We start from the raw sequence: 18,913 nt of genomic DNA, 5'->3' as shown, positions 1-18,913 counted from the left end.
AAAAAAGTAGATGGACTTGTTTATTTCGGATTTCGTTTTCTACTAACTCATTTTCTGTAGAAGACGAATTATACTTTTAGTATAACAAAATTTGAAAATGTTGTTTATCAAGTTTTTTCAACAAAAATAGTATATGTGTTTGTGTATATGTGTGTTTTATTAATCGTTTATATTTTTAATATTTTTAACTGATAAAATTATTTATTTTATTAAATTTCAGAACTGGAAAGGTTAAATAAAACAAAATGGAAAAAGATGATTTTATACCAAAGGGACAACTATGTAAATTTTTGTTATGTTTTTGGTAATTTTCCCAAATAATAATTGTCAAAAAATAAAATACAATGTTGACACTTAAATCATTAATCTTAGAATCAAAAAATGCATAAATGCAAAGTTATTGAAATTCAATATGCTACATCTGAGACTCATTTCATCACTGACAAGTATTATTATACATGCAATAACACATGATTGAAAAGTAAAACATAAAATATGTTAACCTATCACCTACTATCATATAACACAATAAAATACCAAATAATGATCTTAACAAATAAAGATGACCACATAATTTTATCATCCAAAACATTACAATTAACAACAACTAGATTTTGATTCCGCACATCCGTGCGGATAACCTTTCGTTTATAAATATATTTTTTTATAAAATTTTGTATATAATCATATTTAGATGATAATTGCTGTCATTTATAAATAAATAAATAATTTATAGTTCTAAATATAAAAATTTAACATATGTTAAAAACTTTAATTTTTGGGAAAATCATTAGATAAGTTACGAATTTTAATCATTTTAAACGGTAAATGATGATTTAATCACTTTAAACGATGAATTATATTTTATTTATTTATCTAAATGAAAGTTTTTTTTCAAAATATGTTGGTTTACCAATTTAATATAATTTTAATACTATAATTCATTTATTACTTCCATTTAATTACGAAATTAATTAATGCATTAATTAAAAAGTATTTAAATTTTAAAAAAGATTTTGTTAGATTTTTTCAGCAGATTTTGTTGTTATTAAAACTAAAATTTAAATTTTATTTAGAAATGTTATATATCAAATACACTAATGTAAATAATCAAAAATGTAATTTATGTTAAGAATAAAGATGAGGGACTGATTTTGTAATTACTAAATATATATAGAAACAATTACATAATAGGTCACATTTACACTTAGTAATTACACTATAGGTCACTTTGTTCTACCAACACACTTTTTCATAACTTTTTGTTCAATTTCGTTACTCTTTCTAACTAAAACAAAACCATGTGATCTCCATTCACTTTCTTATACTTTTCTTCTTCTTTATCATTTAATAGAAAATAAACTGAAATTTCTCTTGTAAAACCATAGTCACCGAACTGAAGAAGATGTATTGACTCCGTCCACCACCGTCACGTACTCAAAAGAATTTGTTTCCACTTCTTACTTTAGATCTCTCTCTCACTTCCTAGTTGCCATGTTCACCACCATTATAAATGTATTTACAAGATGTACAATAAAATTACTATCCACCTATACACGTGTTTCTCATATACACTAATGTTCATGTACACATTTTTCTATAAACAATGTCCATGTACACATATTCCATTTGAAAATGAGATTGTTGTACACGAAAGAATATGTACACATGTTTCATGATAGACATATCAGGTGATTGTACACGATGAGTAAAAAAAATATGTGTACACCTTAACTATTTTATGTTGTAAATTGCAATTATGTCTAACAAATTTATTAGGTGTACATGTGAATCCTTGCACAAGTTAATTAGTGTACATGTGGATTCTTTTACACGTGGATACTACCAATTTTGTTATATTGATTCATGTACATATGAACATTCAAGAATCTTTGAATGATAATAATGTATTTCATGGTTTGAATTTTCATTTTAGATTATATTGCATTTGCATAGTAATCTTCCAAAAATAAGAGTTGTATTGCACCATTACAAGTGTGGAGCCAAATTGTAAAAAGTTGAAAGGAAAAGGACTAATGATGTAAATATATGAAACTTAGTTTGGGAATGGATCTCTTCGAGGATCGACCTCCCGTTTGGCTCACCGACGGTTGGAGAAGAGGAGAGGTCACATAGGAAGGCACGACAGAGCTTGACGAGCCACCGATTTAAAGACGTATAGAAAAACGAGACGCGGCGGCGCGGACAGTGACCATCCGGTGATGACGGATTGAAGACTCGTCACGAAGAAAGATATTGGAAACAGAGTCGGGGATTGAGCCGACGGCGGAGCTACATCTACTGAGATCGATTTCTGATTTTTTTGGCGGCGAAGCGTGTAGATCGAAGTGGATAAAAAGAAGATTGGGAACCACATATGTGGTTTTGAGGGAGAAAAAACTTATGGTGAATAAAAAAGAAAGGAAAGAAAAAAAATCAAGTAATTTTAAATGAAAATAATTAAAACTAAAAGAAACCAGAATCTTTACTATAGTTACGTTTAGTTAGGAGAAATGAAGTAAAAGTTAGAAATAAGTGTTCTAGGAGCAATAAGTGACTTGTGGTGTACTAAAAAGTCATAAAGTGACTCTGAGTGAAAATTTCTATGTGTGTAATCGATGGAGAGAGAGAGAGAGTTATGAGAGTGGCAGTGGCGGATCCAAACTAATTATTTGATGGGGGCACATAATCAATATATATATTAAATAATATTAAATTAATTCAAATAAATTAAATAAAATCATATTTAGAAATTATTAAAATGTTAATCATTAATAATAAAATAAAAATGCAAAAAATAATAGACTTATTTTTGTTCAATTCAGAACAGATTTTATAAAATAATTTTATAATAATTATTTTACTACAAATGTAACTAATCATATAACACTCTGTGACAATTAAAATTAATTTGAATATATAAGTAGTCTTCAAAGTTACACATATATAACAGCATATCAATATCTTATAGAACTTGTTTAATCAATTAATCATCATACATAAGGAACTAAACTCTGAAATATGAATAAAACGAATGGATTAATTACTTTTTAGTTAGCAATTGCTAATGTATATCATCAAAAGAATGGACTTAAAAATGTGATAAAAACTGAAATATTATAATAGAAAGAATTATTAAAACAAAAATAAAAAGGAAAATATATGCTACACAAAAAATATGAACAATTAAACAAAAGATAGGAAAAATCCCACTAAATAATTGCTGTGAAGAAAGATGTTGTACTAGCAGACATGTCAAACAAAACATTAATTGTATAAAGTACACCGATAGATAAAAAGTCAAACCAGGGGAAAAAGCAAAACACTATGGTTTTGAACCCTGTAAGAGCTCAACGTGACAGTGAGCATATTTACCAATTGTTCCACAAAAATCAATAGCAGCCTAACTAACTGACCGAAATTTAAAAAGTAGTCGGGGGCACGTGCCCCCGTTCGTGGTACTGTAGATCTGTCCCTGGAGAGTGGAATAAGACAAAGTGTACTATTCTGGTCTTTTATTGTTGTTGTCGATGTATTACAAATGAGAAACATGGGGGTCTATTTATAGTAAAGAAATAAACATAAAATAAGAAATATATAAGGTACTTTCACCTCAAGTAACTTTCAGTCCAAGTTACTTTCACCCCAAGTTTCTTTCTTCCTAAGGAGACTATGGATAATCATTATTCTATTTTGATATTATCTAACACTCCCCCTTGATTATCCATTTCTGTATTTCGTAGTGCCTCGTAAAAAACCTAGTCATGGAAAAATCCGATGGGATAAAAACCATGACAAGAGAAAAAGAGTACACTGACCTAATCTCCCCCTAAAAATAATGGACATAGATTTCTCTTCACAGGTTACGCAAATGTCGCATTCCGATACCATAGACGTGTTTTCGGAATATTGTAGTAGTAAGAGCCTTGGTAAATAAGTCGGCCGGATTATCGCATGATTGTACATATTCGATGTCCACTTTTTTATTTTTCTCGAGTTCCCGAATGTACGAGAAAAATCTTGGAGGGATGTGCTTCGTTCTGTCGCTCTTGATATAACATTCTTTTAGTTGAGCGACATAAGCCGAGTTATCTTCAAAAACTTTTGTACGCTCTTTTTTGTTAACTATTCCGCATGAATCTTATATGTGGTGACTCATTGACCCTAGCCACACACATTCTCGACATGTTTCGTGAAGCGCAATAGTCTCTGCATGGTTTGAAGAAGTTGCAACCAGAGTTTGTTTCTGGGAACGCCAAGAGATCGCGGTTCCATTAATTGTAAAAACATAGCCGGTTTGCGATCGAGCCTTATGAGGATCTGATAAGTATCATGCATCTGCAAAACCAACCATACCAAACTCGAGTTTTCTAAAATACATAAACCCTAAATCAACTGTACCTTGTAAATAACGGAATAAATGCTTTATTCCGTTCCAATGCCTGTGAGTAGGAGCAGAGCTATATCTTGCTAGCAAGTTAGTTGCAAAACCAATATCAGGCCTGGTACAGTTTGCTAGGTATAAAAGCTCACCGATAGCACTCATATAAGGTACTTCAGGACCTAATATCTTCTCGCTATCATCACAAGGCCTAAAAGGATCATTCTCAACATTGAGAGATCTACCAACCATTGGAGTACTCAAAGGAGTCGCTTGGTCCATACGAAAGCGTTTCAATAACCTTTTCGTATAGTTTGATTGATGCACAAATATTCCTTCTCGGAGATGCTCTATTTGGAGCCCAAGACAAAACTTTTTCTTGCCGAGATCTTTCATTTCGAACTCCTCTTTCATATGAGTTCGAGCATCATCAACCTCCTTTTGAGTTCCAATCATGTTCAGGTCATCTACATATACAGCAATGATCACAAAGCCAGATGACGATTTCTTAACAAAAACACATGGACATATCGCATTGTTCACATATCCTTTACTCAAGAGATAGTCACTTAAGCGATTGTACCACATGCGTCCGGATTGCTTTAATCCGTAGAGTGATCGCTGTAACTTGACCGAACATACCTCCCTAGATTTTTCTTTCAATGCCCCTGGCATTTTCAATCTTTCAGGGAGTCTCATATATATATATATATATATATCATTATCCAACGATCCATACAAATAAGCTGTCACAACGTCCATGAGATGCATTTCAAGATTTTTTGACGCCGTAAGGCTCATCAAAAATCTAAACGTAATTGCATCAATTACCGGGGAATACGTTTCCTCAAAATCAACTCCCGTTCTCTGAGAAAAACCTTGGGCTACTAATCGGGCTTTATATCGTGTTACTTCATTCTTTTCATTTCTTTTTCTCACGAATACCCACTTATACCCAACATGATTTATATTCTCAGGCGTTATGACAATAGATCCAAAGACATTTTTTTATTCAGGGAGAGTAATTCAATTTGAATGGCCTTCTTCCACTATTCCCAATCATGTCTTTTCTGACAATCTAAAATGGACCTTGGATCGGGATCATCACGTTCGTGATCGATTTCTTTGGACACAAAAAATGAGAACATTCTACATCTTTTATTTTATTTCTGATCAATAACTTTTGATCACGGGCGTAGTTGATGGAAATCTCATACTTTTCTGTTCCCTCCTCGTCATCTGGATCCCTATCTTTATTTGGTTCTTCTTGAACATTTTCACTTATGCCTTCTTTCAGACATCTTTCAATATCAGGTTCTTCTGGAACCTTTTCACTTTGCTCAACCAATTTCTTTTTCTTTCGGGGATTTTTATCTTTCGAACCCGCTGGTCTCCCCCTCTTTAACTGAACCTCAGGTTCATTTATTTTGTTTCCATCAGTTTGTTCCCCAGGAACAACCACTCTTGATGGAACATTTTCAGCGGGTATATATGATTTCGTCAAACTTCTCATATCTGTGAACGCATCTGGAATTGGTTTGCTAATTTATGCAAATGCACAATTTTCTGAACTTCCAGCTCTCTTTGATTCGTAGGGGGATCAAGGTGTAACAACGACTGTGTACACCATGTAATCTCTTTAGGAATTTCTCTAATTCCTTCCCTAACGCTGTAAATTCATCCTCATTAAAATGGCAATCGGAAAATCTTGCCGTAAACATATCACCAGTTACTGGTTCCAGATATCTTATAATACTTGGTGACGTATAACCAAAATATATTCCCAATCTCCTTTGTGGGTCCATTTTTGTTCTTTGTGGCGGAGCTATCGGAACATAGACCGCACACCCAAAGACACGGAGATGTGATACATCTGGCTCTTGCCCAGATGCCAATTGTGATGGGGAGTACTTATGATATGCACTCGGTCTCAACCGAATCAGTGCAGCCGCATGCAATATAGCATGACCTCATACATAAATTGGAAGTTTTTTCTCAAGACTAATGATCTTGCAATCAACTGCAACCGTTTTACCAATGACTCGGCCATGCCATTTTGTGTATGCACATGGGGAACTTGATGCTCTACATCAATCCCCATTGACATACAATAACATCAAAGGCTTGCGATGTAAACTCACCAGCATTATCAAGCCTTACTTTCTTAATGTCATACTCTGAGAACTGCGTTCTCAGCTTTATTATCTCGGCAATGAACTTTGCGAAAGTCATATTTCGTGTTGTCAAAAGACACACACTTGACCATCTAGTAGATACGTCAATCAATACCATGAAATACTTAAATGGCCCGCATGGTGGGTGAATCGGCCCACATATATCACCATGTATTCTTTCTAAAAACATTGGTGATTTATTACCTACTTTTGCTGGTGATGGCCGAGTTATAAAATTTTCTTGAGAACATGCATTACATGTAAACTCGCCCGATTGCAAAACTTTTCCGTTTTTCAACGGATGGTCATTCGAGTTTTGTAATATCTTTCTCATCATGACTGAACCAGGATGTCCTAGCCTCTCATGCCAGATTTTAAATGTATCAGTAAACTTCATGTTTACCACGGCATAGGACTCAGTCATGTTTATTTTTGTACAATAAAGTCCAGAGGATAACATTCTTAACTCTTCCAAGACATGTTTTTCCTTTGACTTAATGCAAAGAAATTCAATGCCATCTCTACTCATAGTCTCAATATGATATCCATTCTTTCGGATATCCTTGAAACTTAACAAGTTTCTATGAGACTTGGGAGAATACAATGCATCATTTATTTCAAATATCGTTCCCCCTGGCATTGAAAATTTCGCTCTTCCAGAGCCCATAATAATATTTGCATTACCAGATATTGTACTTATGCTTCCAGCGTAATCATTCATTTTGAGACTGGAGAAATATTTTTTATCTTTAATTATCGTGTGCGTTGACGCACTATCCGTCAAGCACATATCTCCATCCAAAGTCTCAAAGTCTGACATTCTTTCTGAATTTAAAATATTTATAAAACATATACTATTAAACATTAAAAACATGTAAATATAACATCTATTTTACAAACAAAAGAAAACGATACTATAATACAGTAAACTTATATCACATCAATCTTATATCACACATCGATGTTTTCTGGCTCAACCAGAAAATCTGATACGTCGAGATGAGTATCATCATTTAAACCATGAAAGGATGGCCCGGGTTCATCAGAGATGAAATTCATTTCACCTCTACTTTTCTCTTTTCCCTTTTGGAATTCTCTATACAGATCGGCTAAGTGTCTTGGCGTACGACAAGTACGTACCCAATGACCTTTCATGCCACATATGTAGCAAACCTTTTTGTTTTCCTTTTATCATCCCGGTCCCTCTCATTCTCGTGGAAGTCCTTTTTATTTCTCTCATCATACGGACGAAATCTTCTTCCTCGTCCTCTCCCACGACCATGATTTCGATCTTGACCACATCTACGTCCTCGTCCTCTCCAATTATCATAACTGGATGATGCAACATTCACTTCGAGGAATGGAGCAGATCCAGTGGGACGAGCCTGATGGTTTAACAACACGAGTTGGTTATTTTGTTCCGCTACAAGGAGGATTTGCATCAACTCCGAGTAACACTTAAATCCATTCACCTGGTACTGTTGCTGCATGACTACATTTTTAGGATGGAATGTGGAGAGAGTTTTCTCGATCATATCATAATCGCTTATTTTCTCTCCACATAAGATCATCCTTGAAGTAATTCTGAACATAGCGGAATGAAACTCACTTACACTTTTGTAGTCCTGGAACCGGAGATGGATCCACTCGTGTTTGGATTTTGGTAAGATCACAAATTTCTGGTGATCAAACCTCTCTTTCAGAGATTGCCAGAGGTCCCCAGGATCCTCTTTCGTAATATATTCATCTTTTAAACCATCATATATATGGTATCGTAAAAATATCATAGCTTTAGCCTTTTTCTCATCCGACACCGTTTTAGTATTATCGATGGTTTCCAAAAGCCCCTACCTCTTAGGTGCATTTTTGCACCTACTGCCCAGGTCATATAATTATTTCCCATAATATTCAGGGTATTAATTTGGAGCTTTGTCAAATTCGACATGATTACTGTATTCATAAAATAGTAATATAAATATAGACGAAAAAATTAAATGCAGAGATTAAATGCATAAAATAAATGCAAAAATTAAATAGCGTAAACTTAAATTGCAGAAATTTAAATAACATAATTAAAATTGGAGGCCCTGCCTACCAAATGATCCGAGGAGTCATGGACTACCATAGCGATCATTTTTCAAAGTCAGAGGAGGCCTAGCCTGCCATGTTGACTTTATTTTCAAGATCCAGGAGGCCTAACTTACCATTTTGATATTTTCTTATTTCAAGGTCCAGGAGACCAAGCCTACCATTTTTGACCTTTTTTTATTCACGGAGGTAAAACCTACCACGTGTTTCTCTGATCGTGAAGGCCTAGCCTACCATAACGATTAGTCGGGAAAGGCAACACAAATCATCCCGGAAAATAAATGGAGAAGGTCTAGCCTCTCACTCCGGAATAATAAATAAAAATTTAAATAAATTAAATATATTTAAAGACATAAATTTAAACATCACCTCGCTTGCTTGGTCTAAGAACGATCCATATAGAAGAGCTCGTCGTGCTGATAACGTGTTGAGAATAAAGATGAGGGACTGATTTTGTAATTACTAAATATATATATGTATGTGATCGATGGAGAGAGAGAGAGATTTATGAGAGTGGGATAAGAAAAAGTCTACTATTCTGATCTTTTATTGTTGTTTTCGATGTATTACAAATGAGAAAGATGGAGGTCTATTTATAGTAAAGAAATAAACATAAAATAAGAAATAGATAAAGTACTTTCACCTCAAGTAACTTTTGGTCCAAGTTACTTTCACCCCGTGTTTCTTTTTTCCCAAGGAGACTATGAATAATCATTATCCTATTTTGATATTATCTAACAATTTAATATATGAACCTAGTATGACAATTTTATAGTAGATAAAAATAGTATTTTTTAATAGAGAAGATGAAACAATATTTCGTCGAAGACAGTTTATCCATCAATTTGGATTTTGTTCAGTCTCCTGATAAGCTTGTAGCAGCTTATTACTGTGAGAAGAAGATAAGTTTACAAGCAGAGTAAGAGAGATGGCTGGTGAAGTCTTTATTTGCTGTGCTGGCAGATTGAGAGATACTCTGTTTCATTTAGAGTCTTTGTAGGGAAAGAGTATAAATCAACAGAGTCGTCGTCGTCCGCGAGAGGTTAGCTTTGTATCTTGGAACGAGTCGAGAGGCTTGAGAAGTACTCGCTTGGGTTTAAGCCAACATTGTGTTTGAATTTGTGTTGAGAAATCGAGTTCAAACTCTATCAATTGGTGCGGTGGTGAGCTCGGATCGAATCTAACGCGAGAAATCAGATAATTGCGGTGGTGTTGTAGCTGATTCCGACGATCGTGTGAAGTTGATATATCCTACGGTGAGAGAATCAAAGAATCGCATAGTGACGTCTCGATCAGAAGCAATTGCGACTGGATTCATTGAGATTCCAATCTTCACTGGCGATGACTTGCGATCATGGATTTCGTAGTTGGAGAAGTTCTTTGTGCGAGAAGTTTTCACGGATGATGATGATAAACAGAATTTCGCTCAAAAATTTCATGGAAGGTGAAGTTATAACTTATATGAGTGCTAAAGAGACAGAATTGAGTTGTGAGAAAGTGTCATCTGACACCTTTGGGACTGGATCACATTTACCTGCTTGTGTTCTGCCACTTTGCCCCAGTAGAAAGTACAACGCTTGAGAAAGATTATGTATCCAAGCTGGTAAACAAAGAGCTTCTTCCAGATAAAACAAGAAAGAAGATTAGTAAGCAACAGTTATTTCCAAAATCTTGGCAGTTTAAATATAATAAGATGATGATGTTGAGGGTAAACAATGAGCTTCTAGGTTTAGCAATGGTGAATGAAATGAGAGTTGGTTGGCTGCAGAAAAGAAAGAAACTTTTGTTGTTGAAGCACAATCTGAGAATGGATGACATACGTGGGGAGAAGATTAATGTAATGGTTTATGTTGCCAATGATGTTACAAGGTTTGATGCTTTTGTGCGTATTACCAGTAACAGTGAGATTGAGAATGCGGATGTTAGTCTCAGATAGACAGAGAATGAGCCATCTACGTTGAAGCTTTTTTTGTGTACATCAAATGTGTGTGATCAAAATTCTCTAAGTGTCACAAGTAATAAGAAGAACAAGAGGTATCCTAAGAATTGGCATTTCAAATACAAATATGAGGAAAAGGATTTCCAAAACGTGGAGAAGAACAAGGGAATGGGTTATGCGTCTTTGGAGACATTAGGTGCCTTTTGGAGTATTATTAGAAAAAATGGCGCTGTTGTGAATAAGAGGTTGGATGTTCGCGTGAGAAAGATAGAGAATGAGTTTGCGTTGAGATTGAAAGCGAAGGTTAGTTTGTTGACTCCAGAACAGAAACTAGTTACACAAAAGATCATCCATATGAAGTATCACAAGACTTGGAATTTCAAGTACAAACAAAAGCATTTTCTTCTACATCATTGTCGTGGTTATGTTTGGAAGCAGGAGCGTATGTGTTGGTTCAATGTTTATTGTTTGCTATGCTGGTTGAGTATACAATATGGGATTGCCGCTTTCAAGAACAAAGAGCTATGCAGAAATTGAGGGTGAAGTAAAAAAAATAGCGTCAAACGATTCAACTGTATTCACCGTGGCAATTGAGTACATTGTTTGGGAGGTTTATACAGAGGTGAAGGCGTTGCAGTTACAAAGTATAGATGGACTAGTGTTTCAGGAGTATGTAACTTGCATCAAAAATACAATTGTTGCGCAAGAAACAACGTGGCAGGGAAAAGATGCCTTCCGAGTTCTACTGGATTTGTCAAGGGAGCTTGCACAGGCTCTAAAAGTGTTGCCACATATCTTGAAAAGAGGCTTACAGATTGTGCATGGTGCTGCGATATTTCAAGTGAAACATATGTGGAATATAAAGCATTTCCAGATGTCTCAGAATTGGAGTTAAGAGAAGATGCATGGTGCTAGTCTACAAAGGGATGCGTTTGTAGTGATCAGTGGCATGGTTAATTCTTTCAGTTTTTTTTCATTGAATTGATGCAAAGGAGAACTTTAACTCTATCAATGAATCAGTGTGTGCTTTTGAATGAAGCTGATCAGTTGCACCAATGGAGAATTAACACACATATCTATCTTGGAGGCAACATATGCATGGGATGAAGGGAAAAGATGAAGGTTTGTTTTGCGGTGTGGCAACGTTGGAAGACTAAATACTGGAAGTTTATGAGTTGTTGATAAAATATTTAAGAAAAGGCTTTACAATATTGCTGCTACCGAAAAATAGATATATTTTCCGAGCTGGCAGATCGAAAGATACTATGTCATAGGCTTCGAATGGGTAAAGCAGATAAAAAAATGCAGATTATGCAGATCAAGCAGATCACGCAGAACAAATGCAGAACATGCAGATCAAGCAGAATAAATGCAGATCAAGCAGAATAAATGCAGATCAAGCTAAATTAATAAAATAATATATTTAAAATAAATGTTGAAATTATTTTAATTGAAATTAAATATTTGAACAAAACGCAACTTATTATATTTAACAATAAATATCATCATTTAATATATATAATGAAATTTAAAATTATATGAATTTTTTTACGAATCCAGATCCGGATATCCAGGAAATTTAGCGTAACCGAATCGGGATCCTGATTCGTCGGATCGGTGAATTTAGTTTTCGGATTCGGATTTCTGGCTTTCAGATATCCATCTAAATATCATACTATTCGCGATATTCGGATCCGATCTTAAAAATAATTTAAAAAAAAATTAGTTTAAAAAATATTAAAATTCTAAAGATAGAACATAAATTAAATATTCATACAAGATTTATAAATATTTAGATTTATATAATATTAAAAGATTAGAATATTCGATTGTAAAACTAACTTTATGTATAAATATTAATATATCAAATATAATTATTAATAAAATAAGAAATATTATATTTTAAAAATACGGATCCAGATATCTAGATTAAAATCAAGAGATCCGGATCCCTAAATATCTTGATATATAAAACTTACATGATTTGCATGCATGTGCATATATAAAGAAGATAAAATACTGATTTATTAAAATAATAAATTAATTTATAAATGTTGATAAAATTAATTAAGTAAATGTTAATAAAAATTAATTAAATAAAATTTGAAAATAAATGTATATTTTATGATATTTTTAGAGAACAAGTGAATCTTTTATTTATTACTCCCTTTGTTTCTAATTGTAGATAGTTATAGAGAAAAATGTTTGTTTCACAATATAAGTAATTTACATATTTCAATGTACTTTTTCATTTATTGGATATTGTGTGACCAATGAAATAATATTAGATTTTTATGATTTATTAAATTAATTGATTAAATAATAAGTAAATTTTCTAACATACTCTTATCAAAAGAAATCTAATATAATATATTTATAGACAATAGACTAAAAAAAAAAAGCTGTGATGTCATTGGGCCCCTGCCATGGTCTGCACTTCTCTCTCTCTCCTTTCTTTGAGGTGCAAAAATTCAATACATTCATAATCTGCATGCAGTACAACAATAGTTTATTAATTTATTTAGTTCTGCATTTTATTTACCGAATGAATGTTATATGCAGTTTGTTCTGCATCACAATTTGTTCTGCATTCCTCTTGTGTTTCTCCTGTTACACATTCAAACCCATAGAATGTGCCAATGGAGTAGCGGGACAAGTGCGGTTCTCCTGCACATGTAATTCTCCTGCACATGCAGTTCTCCCGCACTGCATTCACCATTCACCCTTTTATGTTTGTAAAAACAGTTCAAGCAGAAGATCTACATGCAGATCAATATTTTCTATCTTTTTGTGGAAAAAACAGGAGATCTGTATGCAGATCTCACCCGCTAACATTTGGTGGTGTTGATCTGTTTTTTTTATTTGGTTAATAAATAACTTTGTTACAATAAATAACTTTAAAATATATTTGTCTAGTTTTATGAATATAATATTTTTATTTTATTTTATTTATAATTTTAACAATACAAAATTATCATTTTTTACTTATTATTTTTTGTCATATAATTTTTACTTTTTAATAATTATATTAATATAATGCATATTTCAATTATAATATATTATGTATATCTATAGTAATATAGCTTAAATATGTATACTAATATAAGAGATGTATATTTTGTATTACGCAAATATATAGTAATATAATTTAAATATGTATACTTATGAAGAGAGAGATATATATATTATTTATATATTTAATTATGGTATGTATTATGCAAATATATAGTAATATAATTTAAATATGAACAATAATGGAAGAGATATATTTCATTAAATCTTTATTTTAAAATTGTGATATCATGGACTTAGTGCAATAATTTTTTTTATTTATGTACTATATATATATATATTATATATTTTGATATATTTTATGATAATCTTTTAAACATTTAATCTATTTTATTTGGATTTTTATCATTTAAAACTATTTAATAACTGTTTTTCTGATTGATCCGCATTTCTCCTGCTTGATCTACTTGATCTGCACTTCTCCTACTTGATCCGCTTGATCTACACTGATTGAACCGATTTTACCATTCGAAGCCAGAATCTTTGCAGTTGAAAAAGGGAAAATGTATAAATCAACTGAGTCGTGGTTCTCAAAAGGTTAGCTTTGTATATTGGAATGAGTGGAGAGACTTGAGGAGTACTCGCTTGGGTTAAGCCAACGATACTCAATTGTTCTTTGACATAAAGTGCAAATACATTTCGTTGATTCAAATATACGAGAAATTGTTTGATTGTGATTGAGTTTGTGTTGAGAAATCTAGTTCAGACCCTATCATCTACGCCAGAGAAAATTAAGCAGAAACCTTGTATTATTATTGAATTCGAACTCCCACAGGCATCTTGTGTTGCCTTCTTTGTGATTTGAACTTGTTGATTATTGGTGTGATGACAAGGCCAAAATATTGACATCAAATCAAATGAAAACCAAATTTTGTAATTTCTTCCTGAATTATCGTTAGCAGTTTTCCCTTAATCATGCACACAATTTTCATACTATGGTTTTTCGATATAAATCACGGATACATAATTTGTCCGATTAGATACAAGAAAGAAACACGCTATAAAAGAAACTAGATTTTGATCCGCGCTTTCAAAGCGCGGGTTTATGTTTGGTGAAAATTTTATATAATCACATTTATATAATCCGTCTTGTATATGTATTTATATAATCCGTCTCATATATGTATTTTATATCCAGATTTATGTTCGGTAAAACTATATTATACATGTATTTTTAGGTTTTTAATTTTGAATTAGATATTTTAAATATAAATCAATATAACAGTTTTATAGTTTTGATCGGTGTTTTGAAATTCGATTGAGACCTGCGGTTGAACGGATTACCGGTTGATCAAAAATAAATTCAGTTCGGGTTTGAAAAAAAAACAAAATTTAAAAATCCAATAAAAACTACTAAAATCGAAACTACTAAACCACTGGTTGAACCAATAAACAATTTTTATTTTTTATAAATAATTTTTGTTAGATAGTTGAGATTATATTTAGGAAAAAGCGGTTTAAAACCAAACCATTAAATAGTTTGAGAAAAAACGATGCAGTTTCAAACATGTCCGGTTGGAAAAATATTAAAATAATGCAGTATCAAACACGGAATAATCACATACCAAAATTGAATTAGGAAACCGGTGGTTAATGACAAACCAAAAACAATTAAAAAGAAACCAATGCAAAATGTCCAAAATGTCATTAATGAATACAAAAGAAAACCTCTTTAATAGGGGCAAAGAGAGTAAAAATCCAAATGTGCTTGTACTTTAATAGTATAGATATATCTTAGTATAAGTTATGAATTTACTATATTGCACAAGTTACTTTTAAAAATATCTTAGTAAGTTAGAATATCCCAATTTTGTGGAAAAAAATATATATATTGTACATGTTATTTTTAAAAATATCTTTGTATAAGTTATGGATTTAATATGTATTGTGTATACAAATCATTTTAAAATTAAATCTATAATTCCAATATGGTAACCAAATATACTTATAATACTTTAGTTTGTTACCATTTTGTTCGGATGAATATACTAAATATTGTTAGCCTAATATAGATTACGAATTTGCTAAATATTGTTGTCCTATATTGTTATTTGATTGCACCAGCCGTTATGTTTTTTTTAACATTAACATAGACTTAAAGGTTTTTGATTAATATATGCGCAAGTCAAAATTATTTTTTTTCATGTCAAATTTATTTGTTTTTTTTAACATAAATTATTTGTTCATAATGAATATTTTATTATGTTGTAAATATATATAGTGTGTTATCGGACTGAACGCACGTTTTGGACCTATGAGTTCACGATACAATTTTATGTGTATGATAACATTATAAAACTATGTTTTATATCGTTAGTTAAATTATAGAGGATGAGTAACAAATTATTAAGTGGTCTTTTGTTTTTTTTTTGTCAAGTGGTCTTTAGTTATGCATAGGTTTATATACAATCGGAATATTCATTTTTCATTTAAAATAATAATGATTATAAATATTAAATAGTAGTGGCAATCCTGTAAATATTTTAAAAAATTATGGGTATCTCAAAAATCACTCTGCTGTTTTAATTGTATTGATAGAAAGACATCATGGACCACACATAAGTTATTTGCCCAAAAAACAAAATAAAAAGATTTTATCCATTTAACATACTTATCAAAACAAAGAATGAAATTATTATTTATGTAGGTCGGTACAAATGTATATGGGGATTTCCTTTGCTTCCACGATTCTAATTGTGTGTTGCAAAACTGGACCCGATTCGACAATAAAAATTGATGATGATTAATTAGCATAGAGAATTATAAGCCTTTAAAATTAAATAAAAAGCAAAGAGAACTATATACAGTAGGTGCATCTACCGTCTGTCCGTTCCAATCTGACGGCTGTGGTGTGCGCCGTACAATATAGACTCAATCTGACGGTGGAAAAGAAGTAAAGATCGCACAATCCCCTCAAATCTAACACTTGTGTTGTGTGTGAAGACGAAACGAACAGAGCAATGGCAGCCGCAGCTATCTCCGCCGGACCAAACCGCCTTATCAGCGATGTCCCTCTCCATCTCCCGACCAAATTCAATTCTTTCTTCTTTCCTTCCGGAAAGACTCAGAAGCAGCTGTGGCGCTCCTCGGCGATTCTCCTGCCTACGCGGCGGCGGCGATGCGCGGCGCCTGCGCCTCCTAGAGCCAGTTCTCGAGCTGACGATTCCCCGCCGTTCGACATGTCTGTGGAGGCGGCTATGAAGGTTCTCGGTGTCTCTGAAGGAGCTTCCTTCGACGAAATACTTCGTGCCAAGAAGTCGATTCTTGCTTCCCGTAAGGACGACCCCAACGCCATCTCCCAGGTGACTCGAAACTTCCCATATTAGACCATCTCTATATACTCTCCATGAACCATGAATAATATTGTCCATTTGTCACAGGCGGAGGCTGCATATGACATGCTGCTGATGCAGAGCCTCAACCAACGCCGAGCAGGCAAAGTTGTGAGCAACAACATCCGCTACGCCGACGTTAAATCCACCAGCCCTCTGGGTACAGGGAGGGTGTCTCAGTGGATGAAGAATCCACCTGTATCTGTTGATATGCCGTCCACTAGCAATTTGGGAATTCAAGCCGGAGTTTATGGAGCAATGATGGCACTGACTTATGTTAACGGCAGTTCCATAGACTCTTATGCCCGTGCTGATGTGCCAGGACTTATATTGGCCACCAGCTTTGGAGCTTCCCTCTACTTTATGACCAAACGAAACGTCAAGCTAGGTAAATATTGAACTCACCTCTCTCCTCTCTTGTGCAGCTTTGAAGTTTGTTTGGTTTGGTTTGGTTTGGTTTGGTGCAGGGAAAGCAGCTGCAATAACGGCAGGAGGATTAGTGGTAGGTGCAGTGGTGGGATCGACCATTGAGAGCTGGCTCCATGTTGACGTGGTCCCCTTTTTGGGTATCCACTCTCCAGCTGCAGTCGTGAGTGAATTTATAGTCTTCTCTCAGTTCTTGGTGTCTCTATGCTTAAGGTAGAACTATTTTAGACATTGGCTTTAGCTCAAACCCTGTGACATTGGTATATGTACGTCTTTATATGTATTTTGTACAGAACACCCAAAGCAAAACAACACCTCATCGTTTCCTTGGAATTTTGAAATCTTTATTGTGTAAACCAAATCAAAGAGCAGAATTGTAAAAATTAACAAACAGAGACAAATAAAGTAACTACTCTGGTGATCATTCTTTTCCACAGTTCACACTTACGAACACAGTTAACAATCAAAACTGGCATTTGCTCTTTGCTTCGTTCCCATGCAATAATCAACAAAGCACTGATACCGATACAGCAGGCTCTGGCTCAGGTCACAAGGTTTGTATAGAAGAAAACAACAATTACGTACTGTTTTGTCATTCTGCACCCTTCCGCCAATCTTTGAGATCTCTCGATTCTTTGCTGTTTCTGGTAGCAAACTTTTCAGCAGCCGATTTGAAATAACTTGCCCTCCCATTGACATCCCAGTTGTGTATATGCATCCGTGTGTGCTATGATCTTTTGAAAGCAACAATTGAGTCGCATATTAGTTATCTTCCGAGGGGACTTGCAAAAAGAGTATTGACATTCTCAACAAGCATATTCTCCACTTTGGTGCTTATAAGGCAGATGATATATTGGCACAGGAGATCATTTCAAACAACCACCTCTCATGTCCCAAATTTATTTCCAACGTGTGTGTAGACTACATAGACATCTTTAAGTTAGTACTGGACACTTTACCCGATATCCATAGATCATTTCAAAATCCGAACAGAAATCCTAACCGAAGTGAATTATGAGAGATTTGATATCCGAATCCGAACGGATAATATTCAAATCCGAATGGATATCCGAAAATAACCAAACATATGCATACTTGACTTTATATTTCTAGTTTACCTTATATTTCTAATTTAGTTCTTTCATTTTATTCAAAATATTTATATTAGTACTATATATAGCTTAAGATTAGATAATATATACATATAATTATGGATTGTTACTCACTTGAAAAACATGGCAAGTCTTTTGTTTAGTGCATTAGCAAAAATTGTATTCAAAATTGCAAAATATCAACCAAATTAGTGTCTTTTTAGTTTTAGATTTTATCTTAAAATCCATAATCATTTAGTCTGTTGAAAATTTAAAAAACCAATTAAGTTAAATGTATATTTTTAAATACAAAAATTTGAACAATGAAAATATTTTTTCTTTCAAAATCTAAATATCCGAGCCGTCCTGAAATAACTACCCAAATTAAAAATACCCGAACCCGATCCGAA

General features: G+C 33.3%; 1 protein-coding gene across 1 annotated transcript; it reads left to right on the top strand.

The window, feature by feature from the left end:
* The first annotated feature begins 16,454 nt into the window (after positions 1–16,454).
* Positions 16,455–17,745, top strand: LOC108831587 (protein CHAPERONE-LIKE PROTEIN OF POR1, chloroplastic-like). The gene is made up of 3 exons (XM_018605110.2): positions 16,455–16,956; positions 17,035–17,374; positions 17,454–17,745. Exons 1-3 carry the CDS (start codon positions 16,615–16,617, stop codon positions 17,627–17,629), a joined length of 858 nt encoding a protein of 285 aa, XP_018460612.2. The 5' UTR covers positions 16,455–16,614; the 3' UTR covers positions 17,630–17,745.
* Positions 17,746–18,913: the final 1,168 nt, after the last annotated feature.

Source organism: Raphanus sativus, chromosome 3, assembly GCF_000801105.2.
Source record: "Raphanus sativus cultivar WK10039 chromosome 3, ASM80110v3, whole genome shotgun sequence".
Taxonomy (NCBI): Eukaryota; Viridiplantae; Streptophyta; class Magnoliopsida; order Brassicales; family Brassicaceae; genus Raphanus; species Raphanus sativus.
The sequence above is the reverse complement of the archived record's forward strand: the minus strand, read 5'-3'. Positions and strand labels throughout refer to the sequence as shown.